This window comes from Falco naumanni, unplaced genomic scaffold (genome assembly GCF_017639655.2).
Source record: "Falco naumanni isolate bFalNau1 unplaced genomic scaffold, bFalNau1.pat scaffold_411_arrow_pat_ctg1, whole genome shotgun sequence".
NCBI lineage: Eukaryota > Metazoa > Chordata > Aves > Falconiformes > Falconidae > Falco > Falco naumanni.
In genome coordinates this window covers 1-21,035 of record NW_024427486.1, presented here as the reverse complement: position 1 = coordinate 21,035, position 21,035 = coordinate 1, and the positions used below count along the sequence as shown (strand labels likewise).

The 21,035-nt window shown below is 60.7% G+C and overlaps 2 protein-coding genes across 2 annotated transcripts; one reads left to right on the top strand and one right to left on the bottom strand.

Annotated features, from left to right (window-relative positions):
• Window positions 1–230: 230 nt before the first annotated feature.
• Window positions 231–18,376, top strand: LOC121082190 (WD repeat-containing protein 62-like; the record flags this gene model as incomplete). Its single annotated transcript, XM_040581542.1, has 27 exons — window positions 231–260; window positions 1,283–1,340; window positions 2,031–2,201; window positions 4,716–4,850; window positions 5,050–5,232; window positions 5,329–5,489; window positions 5,774–5,948; window positions 6,066–6,207; window positions 6,674–6,860; window positions 7,092–7,183; window positions 7,519–7,644; window positions 7,949–8,016; window positions 8,132–8,253; window positions 8,356–8,431; window positions 11,148–11,259; window positions 11,439–11,502; window positions 11,665–11,784; window positions 11,891–12,003; window positions 12,096–12,148; window positions 12,245–12,463; window positions 12,559–13,150; window positions 13,681–14,499; window positions 14,582–14,708; window positions 15,104–15,209; window positions 15,325–16,009; window positions 16,128–16,213; window positions 16,469–18,376. Coding segments are annotated over 27 exons (5,017 nt in total), but the record flags the coding sequence as incomplete, so codon positions are not given.
• A 345-nt stretch (window positions 18,377–18,721) lies between these two features.
• POLR2I (RNA polymerase II subunit I) lies at window positions 18,722–20,898 on the bottom strand (the record flags this gene model as incomplete). The annotated part of the gene is made up of 4 exons (XM_040581540.1): window positions 18,722–18,905; window positions 19,022–19,073; window positions 19,223–19,297; window positions 20,808–20,898. Coding segments are annotated over 4 exons (281 nt in total), but the record flags the coding sequence as incomplete, so codon positions are not given.
• Between the last annotated feature and the right edge of the window lie 137 nt (window positions 20,899–21,035).

Genomic DNA, 21,035 nt, shown 5'->3' with positions numbered 1-21,035 from the left:
CTCCAGGTGCCCCCCCATAACACCTCCAGTGCCCCCATAACACCTCCAGGTGCCCCCCAACACCTCCAGGTCCTCCCCAGACACCTCCAGGTGCCCCCCCCAACACCTCCAGGTCCTCCCCAGACACCTCCAGGTGCCCCCCAACACCTCCAGGTCCTCCCCAGACACCTCCAGGTGCCCCCCCCATAACACCTCCAGGTGCCCCCGTAACACCTCCAGGTCCTCCCCAGACACCTCCAGGTGCCCCCCAACGCCTCCAGGTCCTCCCCAGACACCTCCAGGTGCCCCCCCCAACACCTCCAGGTGCCCCCCCGACACCTCCAGGTCCTCCCCAGATGCCTCCAGGTGCCCCCGTAACACCTCCAGCTCCCCCCAGACGCCTCCAGGTGCCTCCAGACACCTCCAGGTGCCCCCCCAACACCTCCAGGTCCTCCCCCAGACACCTCCAGGTGCCCCCCAACACCTCCAGGTGCCCCCAGACACCTCCAGGTGCCCCCCCATAACACCTCCAGGTGCCCCCGTAACACCTCCAGGTCCTCCCCAGACACCTCCAGGTGCCCCCCAACGCCTCCAGGTCCTCCCCAGACACCTCCAGGTGCCCCCCCCCAACACCTCCAGGTGCCCCCCGACACCTCCAGGTCCTCCCCAGATGCCTCCAGGTGCCCCCGTAACACCTCCAGCTCCCCCCAGATACCTCCAGGTGCCCCCCCAAACACCTCCAGGTGCCCCCCGACACCTCCAGGTCCTCCCCAGACACCTCCAGGTGCCCCCCCAACACCTCCAGGTGCCCCCAGACGCCTCCAGGTGCCTCCAGACACCTCCAGGTGCCCCCCAACACCTCCAGGTCCTCCCCAGACACCTCCAGGTGCCCCCATAACACCTCCAGTGCCCCCATAACACCTCCAGGTGCCCCCCAACACCTCCAGGTCCCCCCCAGATGCCTCCAGGTGCCCCCCGACACCTCCAGGTCCTCCCCAGATGCCTCCAGATGCCCCCAGACACCTCCAGCTCCCCCCCCCAACACCTCCAGGTGCCCCCAGACACCTCCAGGTGTCCCCAGACACCTCCAGGTCCCCCCCCAGACACCTCCAGGTGCCCCCCGACACCTCCAGGTCCTCCCCAGACACCTCCAGGTCCCCCCCCAAACACAAGCTGCGCCCTCCGTCAGGTTTCCGCAGGGACGTTGGCACAGCTCCCGGTATTTTTTTTTTGCCCTTCCCCAAAAAGCTCAGTTTTCCCCCCAAAGTAGCCCCATCGTTAAAGCCAGCGTGATTTTTTCCAGGAGAACCCTGAGCGCCTTGGACTTCTCTCCCGATGGGAAGCTGATTGTCACCGGAGAGGTGGGTCCCGCCGATGGGTGGCTACCAACAGCCCCGTTTTGGCTCTCCCAGTGCCGGCGGGGTAGCCAAGGTTATTCCTCCCTTTTTTTGGGGGGTTTTCCACCCGATTTGGGATTAGTGCCCGTGTATTGTTGATTGCGGTCCCATCATTCCGCGTAATTACCGTCAAACCTTAGGTGTGCAGCTTTCTAGGGTGAAGAGGAAGTTCATTGATAATTCCAAGGAGGAATTAAATAAATCAAATCAAATCCTTTTGGGAAAGCCAGATCCGAAATCAAAATTGCTGAAAAAATGCTGAGCTGCGATCCGGCCGCCTCCACGCAGGGAAAGCACCCCGAGGCTCAATCCTGCTGCAATGGGGTCACCTGTTGTTTGAACCCCCCCCCAGAAATTTCCTAAATTACCTGTAAGGACGCTTAATTACTATCATGCCGCACGCTGAATGAATTATGGATTTGCTGATGAATATATCTATAATTTTGGCTAAAATGTGATGTGGGGCACCATCCTCCAGGTATCCGGCGCTGGCTGTGATAAAGGAATTCCTTCTCCATGCCGCGCTCCGGAGCATCCTTACTCCCATTCCAGTGTTGGGATTGTACTGGGAGGGTGGGACCGGCCACACTGGGTAGCCGTGGGGACTGGTGAACTGGGAGAAAAGCTCCTGCCCCGCTTTTTTTTTACCCCCAGACCGGGCACCGACCGGCCGTCCGCGTGTGGGACGTGGAGGAACGGGCGCAGGTCTCGGCCTTGCACGGGCACAAGCGTGGCGTGGCTTGTGTCACCTTCTCCCCCCGTGCCGAGTACCTGGTGTCCGTGGGGTGTCCCCATGACATGGTGGTCAACGTTTGGGACTGGAAGGTGAGCTCTGGCCCATTTTTTTCACACCCTTTTCCATTCCCCGCCCCCCTTTCCTTTTTTCCCGCCCTTTGCCCTTTTTTTCCCGCCCTTTGCCCTTTTTTCCCGCCCTTTGCCCTTTTTTCCCGCCCTTTGCCCGGTCTTTCCTGCCCTTTGCCCTTTTTTCCCGCCCTTTGCCCCGTCTTTCCCGCCCTTTGCCCGGTCTTTCCCGCCCTTTGCCCGGTCTTTCCCGCCCTTTGCCCCGTCTTTCCCGCCCTTTGCCCCGTCTTTCCCGCCCTTTGCCCGGTCTTTCCCGCCCTTTGCCCCGTCTTTCCCGCCCTTTGCCCCGCCTTTCCCGCCCTTTGCCCCGCCTTTCCCGCCCTTTGCCCCGTCTTTCCCGCCCTTTGCCATGTCTTTCCCGCCCTTTGCCATGTCTTTCCCGCCCTTTGCCCCGTCTTTCCCGCCCTTTGCCCCGTCTTTCCCGCCCTTTGCCCCGTCTTTCCCGCCCTTTGCCCCGTCTTTCCCGCCCTTTGCCCCGTCTTTCCCGCCCTTTGCCCCGTCTTTCCCGCCCTTTGCCCCGTCTTTCCCGCCCTTTGCCCGGTCTTTCCCGCCCTTTGCCCCGTCTTTCCCGCCCTTTGCCCCGTCTTTCCCGCCCTTTGCCCCGTCTTTCCCGCCCTTTGCCCGGTCTTTCCCGCCCTTTGCCCGGTCTTTCCCGCCCTTTGCCCTTTTTCCCCGCCCTTTGCCCTTTTTCCCCGCCCTTTGCCCTTTTTCCCCGCCCTTTGCCCTTTTTCCCCGCCCCTCTTTCCCTGTTTTTTCCCGCCCCTCTTTTCCCGTTTTTTCCCGCCCCTCTTTTCCCGTTTTTTCCTGCCCCTCTTTTCCACCGTTTTTCCCGCCCCTCTTTTCCACCGTTTTTCCCGCCCCTCTTTTCCACCCTTTTTTCCCGCCCCTCTTTTCCATCCTTTTTTTCCCGCCCCTCTTTTCCACCCTTTTTTCCCGCCCCTCTTTTCCACCCTTTTTTCCCGCCCCTCTTTTCCACCCTTTTTTCCCGCCCCTCTTTTCCACCCTTTTTTCCCGCCCCTCTTTTCCACCCTTTTTTCCCGCCCCTCTTTTCCACCCTTTTTTCCCGCCCCTCTTTTCCACCCTTTTTTCCCGCCCCTCTTTTCCACCCTTTTTTCCCGCCCCTCTTTTCCACCCTTTTTTCCCGCCCCGTCTTTTCCACCCTTTTTTCCCGCCCCTCTTTTCCACCCTTTTTTCCCGCCCCTCTTTTCCACCGGTTTTTCCCGCCCCTCTTTTCCATCCGTTTTTCCCGCCCCTCTTTTCCACCGGTTTTTCCCGCCCCTCTTTTCCACCGGTTTTTCCCGCCTCTCTTTTCCACCGGTTTTTCCCGCCCCTCTTTTCCACCGGTTTTTCCCGCCCCTCTTTTCCACCGGTTTTTCCCGCCCCTCTTTTCCACCTTTTTTCCCGCCCCTCTTTTCCACCTTTTTTCCCGCCCCTCTTTTCCATCCTTTTTTTCCCGCCCCTCTTTTCCATCCTTTTTTTCCCGCCCCTCTTTTCCATCCTTTTTTTCCCGCCCCTCTTTTCCATCCTTTTTTTCCCGCCCCTCTTTTCCACCCTTTTTTTCCCGCCCCTCTTTTCCACCCTTTTTTCCCGCCCCTCTTTTCCACCCGTTTTTCCCGCCCCTCTTTTCCACCCGTTTTTCCCGCCCCTCTTTTCCACCCGTTTTTCCCGCCCCTCTTTTCCACCCTTTTTTCCCACCCCTCTTTTCCATCCTTTTTTTCCCACCCCTCTTTTCCACCGTTTTTTCCCACCCCGCTTTTCCATCCGTTTTTCCCACCCCTCTTTTCCCGTTTTTTCCCACCCCTCTTTTCCCGTTTTTCCCACCCCTCTTTTTCCACCCTTTTTTCCCACCCCTCTTTTCCCGTTTTTCCCACCCCTCTTTTCCACCCATTTTTTCCCGCCCCTCTTTTCCATCCTTTTTTTCCCGCCCCTCTTTTCCACCGTTTTTCCCACCCCTCTTTTCCACCCTTTTTTCCCACCCCTCTTTTCCACCCTTTTTTCCCACCCCTCTTTTCCACCGGTTTTTCCCACCCCTCTTTTCCACCCTTTTTTCCCACCCCTCTTTTCCACCGGTTTTTCCCACCCCTCTTTTCCACCCTTTTTTCCCACCCCTCTTTTCCACCGGTTTTTCCCACCCCCCCATTTTCCACCCTTTTTTCCCACCCCTCTTTTCCCCCCTTTTTTCCCACCCCTCTTTTCCACCCTTTTTTCCCACCCCTCTTTTCCACCCGTTTTTCCCACCCCTCTTTTCCATTCGTTTTTCCCACCCCTCTTTTCCACCCGTTTTTCCCACCCCTCTTTTCCACCTTTTTTTTCCCACCCCTCTTTTCCCCCCTTTTTTCCCACCCCTCTTTTCCATCGTTTTTTCCCACCCCTCTTTTCCATCCTTTTTTTCCCACCCCTCTTTTCCATCTTTTTTTCCCCGTGGCTCCCTACTTTTGGGGGTTACCTCTTCTTTTGTGTCTGCTTCTCCTTGAGCAGAAGGATTCCCTGGTGGCCTCCAACAAAGTGTCCTGCAAAGTGACCGCCGTCTCCTTCTCCGACGACGGCTACTTCGTCACCGTGGGCCAACGCCACGTCAAGTTCTGGTTCTTGGATTCCTCCAGGGAGCTGAAGGTGAGGCGCGTCCTTTCCCACCCGCCGGCACGTGGGAGTGGGGCCGTTTCCATCAAAGGAACCCCCAAATCACCATGTTTTCCCCCCCAAAAACCGCTGGATGCTCCGTATCCAGGGCTGCGCCTCCTCCAGAGGGTGGGGAACCGTTTTCCTTCGTTAACGCTCATTAAGGTGGAATTGGCGCCCGCCTGCTTTACAGATTAACGAGCCGGTGCCGCTGGTGGGTCGCTCGGGGGTGCTGGGGGAGCTCCACGACAGCGTTTTCTGCGGCGTGGCGTGCGGCCGGGGGCGGATGTCGGGCAGCATCTTCTGCCTCTCGTCCTCGGGGCAGCTCTGCCGGTTCAACCAGAAGCGGGTGCTGGAGCAACGCGTCACTCTAAAGGTGGGAAGGGGCTCCCCAGATCCCCTCCCCCCCACACACCCCCCCCCAGGGTGAAGCCCACCGGCGGGGAGGGACCTGACCCGTTTTCGGCCGCAGGTGCCGCTGGCAAATTGCCTCTGCCTGGGCGAGGAGCTGATCTATTGCGGCTGCGCCGACGGCACCGTCAGGATTTTCCGGGCTTGGGACATGAGCTACCTGTGTGATCTCCCCAAACCTCACCCCCTGGGCGTGGATGTCACCCAGCCCCCCCCCCCCAGGTACACCACGGCTAAAGGGACAGCTGGGACACCCCCAAGGCGCAGGGACCACCCCCCTCGCCCCGGCACAGTTTCCATCATCAAATTGGGAGATGGGGGGTGGGGGTGGGGCAGAACTTAATTTTCCCCTTTTTTCTCAGTGCTGCCTGTCGTCGTATCGTTTGCAAATTAAACCCACCTATGGCGGAGCGCTCAGGGGGGGTGGGTCTGGAGGGCTCAGCCCCCCCCCCCAAATCTGTTCCTTTGGGATAGGATCCCACTCCCCCTCTGCCTTTCCCCCGAAGGCGGCCGGACCTGGTGTACCCCGACACCATCGCTTTGGCTTACGACGCCCGCAACCGCTGGCTGTCCTGCGTCTACAAGGACCACAGCGTCTACGTCTGGGATGTGGGGGACCCCTGGGGTATCAGGAAAGTGTGGTCGGATCTTTTCCACAGCTCCTTCGTCTGGAGCCTCGAGGTGAGGCCGAGCAGATCCCGCAGAAAAGGTCGTGGAGGGGGGGGGGATTCGGGGGATTCGGGGCACCCACAACCCTCTTTCCCTTCCCCCACCCTAACACGGAGCCCCCGGGCGCAGGTGTACCCCGAATTTGAGGAGGGGAGGTCCTGCCTGCCTCCCGGCTCTTTCCTGACGTGTTCCTCGGACAACACCATCCGTGCCTGGACTTTGGGAAGCGGATCCACGTCCCCCCATCCAGGGCAGCACCTACAGCGCGGTAATGAGGCGGGGGGGGGGGGGGGGGCTGCATCCCACCTCCCTCTGTTTTAAGGCAGCCCCCCCCAAAAAACCGCGCCAGCGGCTGGGGGGAGCTCAGCCGGCTCCCCTGCTTTCACCTTTATGGGATTTGCTTCTGGAAAAAGGAGGTTTCAGGGCAATTCCCATCGGCTTTTCGCCGCTCAGGGTACAGAGGTGCTGCCCGGGGGGGGGGGGCTTTGGTGGGTTTGGGTGATTATAGCGAGCCTGGAACTGATTTCCCATCCTCCTGCCCTCGCTTTTTCTGTCCAAACAACCAAAGGACAACGGCCGTGCTTCTCAAATCCTGTTTTTTCCTGGGTGGGGAAACCTGGAAAAAGAAAGCAGGGCTGTTGGAAGCAGTTGGGTGACGTGGGTGGGCTCCCCTCCTCCCCAGAGAGCCACCGGCGCTCTGCTGGGGGCCTGAGCATCCCCTCTTTCCCCTCCCCCACCCCGTGCCAAGACCCTCCTGAACATCATCTACGTGGACAACGACACGCAGCACCTGCAGGACCCCTCCGGCGCGCTCGAGCGAAGCGAGAACGCGGGTCCCCTCGACGTCAGGTTTGGGGTGCGGGTGATGCAGCTCAGCCCCGACGGGGAGCACTTGGCATCGGGGGACAGAGGAGGGACCCTCAGGCAAGCGGGGGCTGGGTACCGCTCCCACCGCGGGTTTTAGCATCTCCAGGCCCCCCTCCCCTCATTCCCAACGATGGTATTCCGGCATTGCTTCCCTGTTTTTTTTGTTTTGTTTTGGTTTTTTTTGTTTTGTTTTTTTTTTTGTTTGTTTTTTGTTTTTTTTTTTTTGTTTTTTTTTTTGGGGGGGTGGGGGGTGGGGAGGTTTGAGGTGTCGGGGCGTTTTCCTTGCAGGATCCACGAGCTGCGGCACATGCGGGAGGTGGCCAAGGTGGAGGCTCACGATTCGGAAATTCTTTGCTTGGCGTATTCAAAACCGGAGACCGGTGAGGGTCCCCGACACCCCCAAAGTCACGCCCCCCACTTCAATCCTCGGTGAGCCTCGGGGTGGGGGCTGGGCTCCCCCGGTGATCCGTTTTTCCCTGGGGGGAAAGCTTCTCCCTCACCCAAGGATCCTGAGAAAGGAGGTTTGCAAATAAAAATAAAAATAATAATAAAAAAAAAAAGTCTTTCTTGAGAAGTCCTGGGAGCTGGGGGTACCCGTCCCCTTGGCTCCCCCTTTAACACCCCACTTAAAACTGGGTTTACCTCATCATTTGGGGGGGGGGGCGTGAGCAAAAACTCGTTGTTTTCCTAATTCCCTCTTTTCCCACGGCTCCAGGAGCGGCGCTGCTGGCTTCAGCGAGCAGAGACCGGCTCCTCCACGTCCTCAACGCAGGCGAGAACTACAAGCTGGAGCAAACCCTGGATGATCACTCCTCTGCCGTCACCTCGGTCAAATTCGCTGGTAGGTGGCCGGATTGTGGCCAAATTTCCCTTTAAAAAAAAAACGGCTTTTTTCCTCCCGGGGTTTACGTATCCAAACTCCAAATGGCTTGTTAAGGGGGGGGGGGGGGTGTGTTGTCGGTAGAAAAAGACTCCTCCGAACGAGTTGTCCCTTGGAAGGGATCCGCAGCGGGGCGAATTCCTCAAAGAACCGTTCTTGAATGGATTTATTTGTAAAGAATCATTTTTTGGATTTTTTTGGGGGGGGGAATTTGGGATGGATGCGCTCTCTGATCGCCCTTCCCCCTCCTCCTCCCTTCGCTCAGGCGACGGGGACCTTCAGCTGGTGAGCTGCGGTGCCGATAAAAGCATTTATTTCCGCCGCGCTCAAAAGGTGGGTTAGCAGCATCTCGGCGGGGATTCGCTATTTCCCCACCCCCCCAAAAAAAAAAAAAACAACAAACGGGATGGAAAAGGGAATCAACGGGTTCTTCCCGGTCTCCTTCCAGCTCTCAGACGGTTTCAGCTTCGTTAGGACGCATCACGTCGCCGAGAAAACCACCCCGTACGACATGGACGTCGACATCACGCAGAAACACGTGGCCGTCGCCTGCCAGGACAGGAATGTCAGGTGAAGGTGCTTTTCCACGCTGGATCAGACCCTCGGGATCATCATCCCGATGTCACCTTGGGGTGGGGGTGGGGGTCTGACCGCATCCCGGTGTCCCGGCAGGGTGTACGGCACGGCCAGCGGGAAGCTCCAGCGGTGCTACAAGGGCTCGCAAGGTGAAGACGGCGCGTTGTTGAAGGTAGGAGGGTGATTCCCACCCCACGGCGGCTCCCTCGGGGCTGCGGGGGGGGGGGGGGGGGGGCTGGGTGGGTGTCGGTGCCAAAGGGCTCGGGGCTGAGCCATCAGGGTCCTCAAGAGTGGCCGTCTGGAGGGACGTGGGGACGTTGGGGGTTGTGGGGACGTGGGGGGTCGTGGGGACGTTGGGGGACGTGGGGACGTTGGGGGTCGTGGGGACGTTGGGGGACGTGGGGACGTTGGGGGACGTGGAGACGTTGGGGGTCGTGGGGACGTTGGGGGACCTGGGGACGTTGGGGGACGTGGAGACGTTGGGGGACGTGGGGACGTTGGGGGACGTGGGGACGTTGGGGGACCTGGGGACGTTGGGGGACGTGGAGACGTTGGGGGACGTGGAGACGTTGGGGGACGTGGGGACGTTGGGGGTCGTGGGGACGTTGGGGGTCGTGGGGACGTTGGGGGACGTGGGGACGTTGGGGGACGTGGAGACGTTGGGGGACGTGGAGACGTTGGGGGACCTGGGGACGTTGGGGGACGTGGGGACGTTGAGGGACGTGGGGACGTTGGGGGATGTGGAGACGTTGGGGGACGTGGAGATGTTGGGGGAGGAGGAGATATGGGGGGGACGTGGAGAAGTTGGGGGAAGTGGAGACACTGGGGGACCTGGTGACATGGAGATGTTGAGGGACATGGAGACGTTGGGGGACGTGGAGATACTGAGGGACCTGGGGACGTTGGGAGACCTGGGGACGTTGGGGGACCTGGGGACGTTGGGGGACCTGGGGACGTTGAGGGACGTGGAGACGTTGTGGGACGTGGAGAAGTTGGGGGAAGTGGAGACACTGGGGGACTTGGGGACGTGGAGAATGTTGAGGGACCTGGAGAACGTTGGGGGACCTGGAGAACGTTGGGGGACCTGGAGAACGTTGAGGGACGTGGAGAACGTTGGGGGACCTGGAGAACGTTGGGGGACCTGGAGAACGTTGGGGGACCTGGAGAACGTTGGGGGACCTGGAGAACGTTGAGGGACCTGGAGAACGTTGGGGGACCTGGAGAACGTTGGGGGACCTGGAGAACGTTGAGGGACCTGGAGAACGTTGGGGGACCTGGAGAACGTTGGGGGACCTGGAGAACGTTGGGGGACCTGGAGAACGTGGAGGGACCTGGAGAACGTTGGGGGACCTGGAGAACGTTGAGGGATGTGGAGAACGTTGAGGGACCTGGAGAACGTTGGGGGACCTGGAGAACGTGGAGGGACCTGGAGAACGTGGAGGGACCTGGAGAACGTTGGGGGACCTGGAGAACGTTGGGGGACCTGGAGAACGTTGGGGGACCTGGAGAACGTTGAGGGACGTGGAGAACGTGGAGGGACCTGGAGAACGTTGAGGGACCTGGAGAACGTTGGGGGACCTGGAGAACGTTGGGGGACCTGGAGAACGTTGAGGGACCTGGAGAACGTTGAGAGACCTGGAGAACGTTGAGGGACCTGGAGAACGTTGGGGGACCTGGAGAACGTTGAGGGACCTGGAGAACGTGGAGGGACCTGGAGAACGTTGGGGGACCTGGAGAACGTGGAGGGACCTGGAGAACGTTGAGGGACCTGGAGAACGTGGAGGGACCTGGAGAACGTTGGGGGACCTGGAGAACGTGGAGGGACCTGGAGAACGTGGAGGGACCTGGAGAACGTGGAGGGACCTGGAGAACGTGGAGGGACCTGGAGAACGTGGAGGGACCTGGAGAACGTTGAGGGACCTGGAGAACGTTGGGGGACCTGGAGAACGTTGGGGGACCTGGAGAACGTTGGGGGACCTGGAGAACGTTGGGGGACCTGGAGAACGTTGAGGGACGTGGAGATGTTGAGGGACCTGGAGAACGTTGAGGGACCTGGAGAACGTTGAGGGACCTGGAGAACGTTGAGGGACCTGGAGAACGTTGGGGGACCTGGAGAACGTGGAGGGACCTGGAGAACGTTGAGGGACCTGGAGAACGTTGAGGGACCTGGAGAACGTTGAGGGACCTGGAGAACGTTGGGGGACCTGGAGAACGTTGGGGGACCTGGAGAACGTGGAGGGACCTGGAGAACGTTGAGGGACCTGGAGAACGTTGAGGGACCTGGAGAACGTTGGGGGACCTGGAGAACGTTGAGGGACCTGGAGAACGTTGAGGGACCTGGAGAACGTTGAGGGACCTGGAGAACGTTGAGGGACCTGGAGAACGTTGAGGGACCTGGAGAACGTTGGGGGACCTGGAGAACGTGGAGGGACCTGGAGAACGTGGAGGGACCTGGAGAACGTGGAGGGACCTGGAGAACGTGGAGGGACCTGGAGAACGTTGGGGGACCTGGAGAACGTTGAGAGACCTGGAGAACGTTGAGAGACCTGGAGAACGTTGGGGGACCTGGAGAACGTTGGGGGACCTGGAGAACGTTGGGGGACCTGGAGAACGTTGAGGGACCTGGAGAACGTTGGGGGACCTGGAGAACGTGGGGGGACCTGGAGAACGTGGAGGGACCTGGAGAACGTTGAGGGACCTGGAGATGTTGAGGGACCTGGAGACGTTGGGGGATGTCGAAACACTGGGAGACGTGGGGACCTTGGGGGACCTGGGGACCTTGGGGGACATCCCTACGGCAGGGGGTGGGGACCGGGTGGTCTTCCATGCTCTCTTCCAGCCCAACCCCCACCCCATCCAACCCCCCATCCCCCGCTCCGGTCCCCCAGGTGCAGCTGGATCCTTCTGGCACCTTCTTGGCCACCAGCTGCTCCGACAAGAGCATCACCCTCCTCCATTTCCACTCCGGCGAGCGCGTGGCCAAAATATTCGGCCATTCAGGTTTGTTTCCCTTTCGGAAAACCGGGAAAAAATCCCTATGGAAAAGGGAAGCGCTGCCGGGGGCGGGGGTCACGGTCTCGTGTGTGTGTCCCCTGCCCCCCCCCCCCCCCTTTTTTTTTTTTTTTTTTTTTTTTAATTTTATTTTTTCCTTTTTTTTTTTTTTTTTTTTTTCGGCACAGAAATAGTCACGGGGATGCGGTTCACCCACGACTGCCAGCGCCTGCTCACCGTCTCCGGGGACAGGTAAAGGGGGTTCAAAAATCAAACCGTGGGCTAAACCGGGTTTCTAGGCTTCTGGAAGCTTCCGGTGGGTTAAAAAAGCCCCCCTCCCCCCCAGCCCTTCCCGTCGCCAAAATTTAGGGGTGACCTCACCTTAAACCCCCCCCCCTCTTTTTCTACCCGCAGCTGCATCTTTATTTGGCGCCTGGGGGTGGAAATCACCAGCAGCATCAAACGGCACTTGCTGGAGCTCCACCTGCTGCAGCCCGAGCAGGAGAAGGAACCCGGACCCCCAGAGCAGCCCAGGTAGCGGGGAAAAGCCCCCTCCCCATCCCCCCCCCCTCCCCCGGTTTTGGCTGCCAGGCGGGGGGCAGGGAGCACGGTCACCCCCCTTTGTCCTCCCTTCCTCCAGGTGGGAAAAGGACGTTGCGATTCCCAGCGAACCGGCAGCCCCCGGAGCATCCGAGGAGGAGCAGGATGAGGCCCCAGCCCCGCAGACCCCCTCCGAGGGGGGCTCGGAGCCGCGTGAGTCACGGAGGAGGGGGGGGGGGAGGGGGCTGCATCCCCGTTTTCCACCCGTTTTTCCGCCGTTCCTAACGCCGTCCTCCCCCCTCCAGCCCCAGCGTGTGTCCTCACCAGCGGCCGGCTGCCCACGTGGGCCAAGAGGCTGGTAGGTCACAGTGTGATTTAATTAATTGAATATAACGAGGCCAGGTGCAAGACCCCTTTTTTCCCTGCCCCCCCCACCCCCCTTTTTTTTTTCCAGCTGGGAGAAGTGGAAGACGGGACCAGGGAAGCCCCCAGCCCCCAGCAGAGCTACCAGCCACGGGGGCGATGGGCTGAGCGCGCCGGGAGGGTCTACATCAAAACGTGGCCGGAGGCGTACGCCCCCTTCTTCACCCCCTTCAAAGCCCACCTCGGGGGTCCCCTGGACCCCCCCGGTCCCCTGGACCCCCCCGGTCCCCTGGAGCCCCTTTTTTCTGAGGTGGGTTGCCCCCCGCGCCCTCCGTCGCCCTGCCAGCGTCGCGTCTTGCCGGGATAAAAATCCCTCTACGGCCATCAGCTCGCTGTCCGCGGCAGGTGGAGAGCTCCTCCAGTGACCTCGCCGAGGATTTCCAGTTCTCCCAGCTCTGCCCGGATGATGGATTGGAATCTCCGGGGATGGAGAGGTCGTTACACCCCGTGAGCCCGGAGCCCGGTCTGGGAATGCCGGCACACTGTGAGCAGCCTGAAGGTAACACGGCCGGGGTCCCGGGAAGGGTGGCCAGGGTCCTGGGAAGGCACTGGGAGCGTGGCTGGGGTCCTGGGAAGGAACTGGGAGCATGGCTGGGGTCCTGGGAAGGAACTGGGAGCATGGCTGGGGGCCTGGGAAGGAACTGGGAGCGTGGCTGGGGTCCCGGGAATGGTGTTGTGGTCCTGGGAAGGCACTGGGAATGGGGTCGGGGTCCTGGGAAGGCACTGGGAATGGGGTCGGGGTCCTGGGAAGGCACTGGGAATGGGGTCGGGGTCCTGGGAAGGCACTGGGAATGGGGTCGGGGTCCTGGGAAGGCACTGGGAATGGGGTCGGGGTCCCGGGAAGGCACTGGGAATGGGGTCGGGGTCCCGGGAAAGCGCTGGGAATGGGGTCGGGGTCCCGGGAAGGCGCTGGGAATGGGGTCGGGGTCCCGGAAAGGCGCTGGGAATGGGGTTGGGGTCCCGGGAAAGCGCTGGGAATGGGGTTGGGGTCCCGGGAAGATACTGGGAATGGGATCGGGGTCCTGGGAAGGCGCTGGGAGCATGGCTGGGATCCTGGGAAGGTGGCCAGGGTCCCGGGAAGGCACTGGGAATGGGGTCGGGGTCCCGGGAAGGCACTGGGAATGGGGTCAGGGTACTGGGAAGGCACTGGGAGCATGGCTGGGGTCCCGGGAAGGCACTGGGAATGGGGTCAGGGTACTGGGAAGGCACTGGGAATGGGATCGGGGTCCTGGGAAGGCACTGGGAATGGGATCGGGGTCCTGGGAAGGCACTGGGAATGGGGTCAGGGTACTGGGAAGGCACTGGGAATGGGATCGGGGTACTGGGAAGGCACTGGGAATGGGATCGGGGTCCTGGGAAGGCACTGGGAATGGGATCGGGGTCCTGGGAAGGCACTGGGAATGGGATCGGGGTCCTGGGAGCGCTGGTTTTCCTGGTGCTGAACCCCCATGTCCAGGGAACACCCAGGGACCTGGGCAGGGGGTAAAAGCCCCCTGGTGCTAGTGAGCATCACGGGGGGGTGGGGGCGGGGGGGTGGTTCCGGCTCCGTCGCAGGAGATTCCGGCTCCATCCCAGGAGATTCCGGCTCCATCCCAGGAGATTCCGGCTCCGTCGCAGGAGATTCCGGCTCCATCCCAGGAGATTCCAGCTCCGTCGCAGGAGATTCCAGCTCCATCCCAGGAGATTCCGGCTCCGTCGCAGGAGATTCCGGCTCCGTCCCAAGAGATTCCGGCTCCATCCCAGGAGATTCCGGCTCCGTCGCAGGAGATTCCGGTTCCATCCCAGGAGATTCCGGCTCCGTCGCAGGAGATTCCGGCTCCATCCCAGGAGATTCCGGCTCCGTCGCAGGAGATTCCGGCTCCGTCGCAGGAGATTCCAGTTCCATCGCAGGAGATTCCGGCTCCATCCCAGGAGATTCCGGCTCCATCCCAAGAGATTCCGGCTCCATCGCAGGAGATTCCGGCTCCGTCGCAGGAGATTCCGGTTCCATCCCAGGAGATTCCGGTTCCATCCCAGGAGATTCCGGCTCCGTCGCAGGAGATTCCGGTTCCATCCCAGGAGATTCCGGCTCCATCCCAGGAGATTCCGGCTCCGTCCCAAGAGATTCCGGCTCCGTCGCAGGAGATTCCGGCTCCGTCGCAGGAGACGGGGGCTCGGTGGGCTCCGCTGGGGAGCCGGAGGAGCCGGAGGAGCCCCCAGCACAGAACAACTCCCGCCCCCAGACCCCCGAGCAGGAGCAGTACCTCAAGCAGCACTTCGAGACGCTGACGGACACCGACGCCGGAGGTAACGGGATAAAGGGCGGGGAGAACGGAGCCGGCGCGGTCGATCCGGGTGGATCCCGACGCTTCCCGATCCGCGCCTGCAGAGATGTTTGGGGGATCCCTGAAGGATCTGAAAGCACCTGAACCAGGGGATGAGAAAAGCAACTGGATCCTGAACCTGCGCCTGAGCATTTCAGCCCAGTTCCTCTCCCGCTGCCAGAAAAAGAGCAGGTGGGTCCCGGATCCGGCTGCGGGGTGGGGAGGGGGCTGCCCATTCCCGATCCCTCTGATCCTGTGGGATGGGGAGGGGGCTTCCCATTCCCGATCCCTCTGATCCTGTGGGATGGGGAGGGGGCTTCCCATTCCCGATCCCTCTGATCCTGCGGGGTGGGGAGGGGGCTGCCCATTCCCGATCCCTTTTATCCTGCGGGATGGGGAGGGGGCTGCCCATTCCCGATCCCTCTGATCCTGTGGGATGGGGAGGGGGCTTCCCATTCCCGGTCCCTCTTATCCTGTGGGGTGGGGAGGGGGCTTCCCATTCCCGGTCCCTCTCATCCTGCGGGGTGGGGAGGGGGCTTCCCCTTCCCAGTCCCCTTCCCAGTCCCATTCCCAGTCCCCTCCTGCAGGCTGGCGGGTGCCTTCGCCCCCCGGGCACATTCCCAGCCCCCTCCCCACACCCAGGAGCCGCTCCGGGACCCCCCCGACCTCCCCCGGGAGCCGCAGCGGATCCAGGTTCGATTTTTTCCGCCCGAGGGGCGAATTTTTTATTTTTTTGGGGGGAAAAATAAACAAAAAATGGGATTTTGGGATCGCGGGCTGGGCTCAGCGGTGCTTCCGTCAACTGTAGGAACCGCTGGGTGGAAAACATTGGGAACCGGAAGAGGAACTGGGAAATGGACTGGGAAACGAACCGGGAAATGAATTGGGAGAGGAATTGGAAGAGGAACTGGGAAACGGACTGGGAAACAAACCGGGAAATGAACTGGAAGAGGAACTGGGAAATGGACTGGGAAACGAACCAGGAAATGAACTGGGAGAGGAATCGGAAGAGGAACTGGGAAATGGACTGGGAAACGAACCAGGAAATGAATTGGGAGAGGAATCGGAAGAGGAACTGGGAAAGGGACTGGGAAACGAACCAGGAAATGAACTGGGAGAGGAATCGGAAGAGGAACTGGGAAATGGACTGGGAAACGAACCAGGAAATGAACTGGGGGAGGAATCGGAAGAGGAACTGGGAAATGGACTGGGAAACGAACCAGGAAATGAACTGGGAGAGGAATCGGAAGATGAACTGGGAGAGGAATCGGAAGAGGAACTGGGAAATGAACCGGGAAATGAACAGAGAGAGGATCCGGAAGAGGAACTGGGAAACGAGCCAGGAAATGAACTGAGCGAGGAACCGGGAAAGGAACCAGAAGAGGAACCAGGAAAGGAATCAGAAGAGGAAGTGGAACCAGGAAACAAACCAGGAAATGAACCAGAAGAGAAACTGGGAGAGGAACCGCACTCTGACACAGGCCAGGCCACAGGTGAGCTTGGGGGTGAGGAGGGGGTTCCTTTGCCCCCCCCCCAATGGGTCGAGAGGGGGGTTTGCCCCCCCCAGGGGGGTGGGGGGCGCAGCTGACGGCAGCCGTGGTGCCCCCCCAGGTGCCCCTCCCCCCCTCGCCGCCTTCACCGCCGCCCTCCAGCTGCTGCGCACCCACTTCCAGGAAGCGCTGGAGCTCTACGACCAGGTGGGTGCCCCTCAAAATGGGGGGACCCCCCCCCCTAATTCACAGCGTTTTAATTTGGGGGGTGGGTGGGGTGGTGTGTGGGGGGGTCTTTCGCTGCTTTTTCCCCCGGGGGGGTGGGGGCAGGTGTTTTGGCCACAGCAGTGGGGTCAGAGCCCCCCCAAACCAGTTTGGTGCTGGGAGTGGGGGGGGGTTAAGCACCCACCAAAGCCCCGCCCCCCCCCCCCCCCGGGTGACAATGGGACCCCTCCCCCACAGGTGACCCTGGGCGTTGAGCCCACCGAGGAGAGCCCCCCCCCCCAGGACCGCGTTTGCTGCCTTTTTTGCCTGGCTGCAAGCGGAGCTGCGTTCCCGCGCCATTATCCATGGATCCAGGACCAGTATCCATGGATCCAGTGCCGTTATCCATGGATCCGGCACAGTTATCCATGGATCCAGTGCCGGTATCCATGAATCCAGCGCCGTTATCCATGGATCCAGTACTGGTATCCATGAATCCAGTGCCGTTATCCATGGATCCAGTACCGGTATCCATGAATCCAGTGCCGTTATCCATGCATCCAGTACTGGTATCCATGAATCCGGCACAGTTATCCATGGATCCGGCGCAGTTATCGATGGATCCAGTACCAGTATCCATGGATCTGGCGCCGTTATCCATGGATCCGGCGCAGTTATCGATGGATCCAGTACCAGTATCCATGGATCTGGCGCCGTTATCAATGGATCCAGTACCAGTATCCATGGATCTGGCGCAGTTATCGATGGATCCAGTACCAGTATCCATGGATCCAGTACCGGTATCCATGAATCCAGCACAGTTATCCATGGATCCAGTACCGGTATCCATGGATCTGGCGCCGTTATCAATGGATCCAGTACCAGTATCCATGGATTCGGCGCAGTTATCGATGGATCCAGTACCAGTATCCATGGATCCGGGGCAGTTATCCATGGATCCGGTGCTGTTATCCATGGATCTGGCGCTGTTATCCATGGATCCAGTACCGGTATCCATGAATCCGGCAGAGTTATCCATGGATCCAGTACCGGTATCCATGGATCTGGCGCCGTTATCAATGGATCCAGTACCAGTATCCATGGATCTGGTGCTGTTATCCATGGATCTGGCGCTGTTATCCATGGATCCAGTACCAGTATCCATGGATCCGGTGCCCAGCACCCGGCGGTGCCGCCGGACCCCCAGATCCTGGCGCTGCTCCGCACCTATTCGGATTCCCTGCTGGAGCTGGTGCGGATCCGGCTGGAAACGCTTTAAATCCAGGGATCGGGAATGGGAAGCCCCCTCCCCACCCCGCAGGATCAGAGGGATCGGGAATGGGAAGCCCCCTCCCCACCCCGCAGGATGAGAGGGATCGGGAATGGGAAGCCCCCTCCCCATCCCACAGGATCAGAGGGATCGGGAATGGGAAGCCCCCTCCCCACCCCGCAGGATCAGAGGGATCGGGAATGGGAAGCCCCCTCCCCACCCCGCAGGATGAGAGGGATCGGGAATGGGAAGCCCCCCTCCCCACCCCGCAGGATCAGAGGGATCGGGAATGGGAAGCCCCCTCCCCACCCCGCAGGATGAGAGGGATCGGGAATGGGAAGCCCCCTCCCCACCCCGCAGGATCAGAGGGATCGGGAATGGGAAGCCCCCTCCCCACCCCGCAGGATAAGAGGGACCGGGAATGGGAAGCCCCCTCCCCCTCCTGCAGGATCAGAGGGATCGGGAATGGGAAGCCCCCTCCCCACCCCGCAGGATGAGAGGGATCGGGAATGGGAAGCCCCCTCCCCACCCCGCAGCTAATTCCAAAATTTTATCCGTATTCCGAGCTCTGGGATGTAGATTTTTTCCCTGTTTCCATCTCCCCCCACTCAGAGACCCCCAGACCCCCAGACCCCCACCCCATCGATGCCTCTTAGAAGTGACTAAAATAATAAAATGAAGCGGTTTTGCCTCAAAGCGAGGGGTTTTGTGGTCGGACCCACCAGGCGCTCAGGGGGCTGCAGGGTGTGGGGGTCTCGTAGCGATATTGGGGGGGGGGGGGGGGGGGACGACACACGCATGGGAGCCTCTGCTCTGGGGACAAAAGCCCCCCCGAGGTGACAATGGCCCATCCTGGGGACCTTCCAGAGCCTTCTGGGAGCTTCTAAATCCCTTGGGATGACCTGGGGGGGGGGGGGGGGGGGTGGGGGGGTAGCAGGAGGGGGGGGGGAGGGGTAGCAGGAGGGGGGGGCAGGGGGATGACAGGAGGGGGGGGAGGGGTGACAGGATGGGGAGGGGAGGGGGGTCCCACACACACAAGCCCCAAAGCCCCCCAGTTCGGGCTGCCCCACCCCCAGCTTGGGTACCCCCCCCAAAAAAGCTCCCCCATTCCCCCCCCAGGTTCAAGTTCAGCCCCTCCCCCACGACCCCCGGCCCCCCCCCCCAAAAAAGCCACCACCACAAGCCACTGCCAAAAATAACTATTATTGACACCGAGATGCCACCCCGTGGGGGGGGGGGGGGGCGGGGGGGCAGAGGGGTCTGGGGGCGCAGAGGGGTGACAGATGCCACCTGGGGCCACTTTGGGTGCTGGGGGGGGGGGGGGGGGGGTGACAGATGCCACCTGGGGGTCCGTGGGCGCTGTCACTCGGTCCAGCGGTGGCCGCAGTGCGGGGCGGTGCAGACGTAGTAGAGCCTCATGGCATCCTGGGGGGGGGGGGGGGGGGGAGGGGGGGGGAGAAAAGGGGGTCACGGTGTGGGGGGACGCACGTGGGGACAGTTTTGGGGGGCGCAGGGTTTTGGGGGAGGGGGCGTCACGTCACCTCGGCTCTGGCGCTGTGCGACTGGAAGAAAACGGCCTCTTTGTGCCCACACCTGGGGGAGGGGGGGGGGGAACAGCAGTGAGGGGACATGGGACCCCCACGGGGGTCCCCACATCCCCAGGGGGGTCCCCGACACCCCCGGGGGGTCCCCACGTCCCCGGGGGTCCCGTCCGTGTGTCGTCCCCCCCCCCCCCAGCTCACTTCTGGCACGGGTGGTCCTCGGTGCGGGGCAGCGTGGGGTCCTGCGAGACGTCGGCGATGATCTGGGTGAGCTCGCTGCGAGGAGGCACCCGGGTTTAATTAATTAATTAATTAGCCCCCCTTAATTACCCTCCCCTTAATTACCCCCGCTAAATACCCCCGCTAATTACCCCTACGATAATTGCCCTTCGGTTCTTCTCCACTATGGTCTGCCTGCCCACCAACTACCCCTCAATTGTGCTTATTAATTACCCCAATAATCTTTTCACTAATTAATTACCCACAAGCTGCTCCCCATTAGTAACTACCCCCATTAATTGCTCTCCACTCATCTTCCCTTATTGCCCCCCCCCCCGTTATTAACCACACTGTCCTTACGTCCGCCTAATTATCCACTTATTAATTCCCGTCATTTTCAAGTTATTAATTATTTTCTTATTAATTACCCCACCAGCCCTTTTTAATTTCTTTTCCATCGTTAATTAATTGTCATTAACACCCCGCCCTAGGGTGGGAGACACGGGGATGGGGATGCAGGCATCCAGGACCGGTAATTAATTTGTCCCACTAATAAACTGGGCCCGCCAGCCAACTAACGAACAAACCCGGCCGCCAACTAACTCGCCAACTAACTCGCCTGGCCGCCAACTAACTCGCCCACTAACTCGCCCGGCCGCTAACTAACTCGCCAACTAAAAAACCCGGCCGCTAACTAACTCGCCAACAAACAAACCTGGCCGCTATCTAACGAACCTGGCCGCTAACTAACTCACCAACTAACAAACCCGGCCGCTAACTAACGAACCCGGCCGCTAACTAACTCGCCAACTAACTCGCCCAGCCGCTAACTAACTCGCCGACTAACTCGCCCGGCCGTTAACTAACGAACCTGGCCGCCAACTAACGAACCCGGCCGCCAACTAACTCACCAACTAACAGACCCGGCCGCTAACTAACTCGCCAACTAACGAACCCGGCCACTAACTAACTCGCCAACTAACAAACCCGGCCGCTAACTCGCCCACTAACTCGCCCGGCCGCTAACTAACTCGCCAACTAATGAACCCGGCCGCTAACTAATGAACCCAGCCGCTAACTAACTCGCCAACTAACAAACCCAGCCGCTAACTAACGAACCCGGCCGCTAACTAACTCGCCAACTAAAAAACCCGGCCGCTAACTAACGAACCCGGCCGCTAACTAACTCGCCCAGCCGCCAACTAACTCGCCAACTAACTCGCCCGGCCGCCAACTAACTCGCCAACTAACTCGCCCGGCCGCCAACTAACTCGCCCGGCCGCCAACTAACTCGCCCGGCCGCCAACTAACTCGCCCGGCCGCCAACTAACTCGCCCGGCCGCCAACTAACTCGCCAACTAACGAACCCGGCCACCAACTAACGAACCCGGCCGCCAACTAACTCGCCAACTAACGAACCCGGCCACCAACTAACGAACCCGGCCGCCAACTAACTCGCCAACTAACGAACCCGGCCGCCAACTAACTCGCCAACTAACGAACCCGGCCACCAACTAACTCGCCCGGCTGCCAACTAACGAACCAACTCGCCCGCTAACGAACTCACTCCACTTCGTGCGTGATCTTGTTGACGTAGATGCAGCTGTTGTCGGCCTCTTGCTGGTAGTCGCAGTTGCGGCACTGGGGGCAAAGCAGGGCTTACAGACTGGTCCCAGTGCCGAACTGGGAGGGGTGGGGGCACGGCACCAACAGGGGCTGGGACTGGTTCCAGTGCCAAACTGGGAGGGGTGGGGGCACGGCACCAACAAGGGCTGGGACTGGTCCCAGTGCCAAA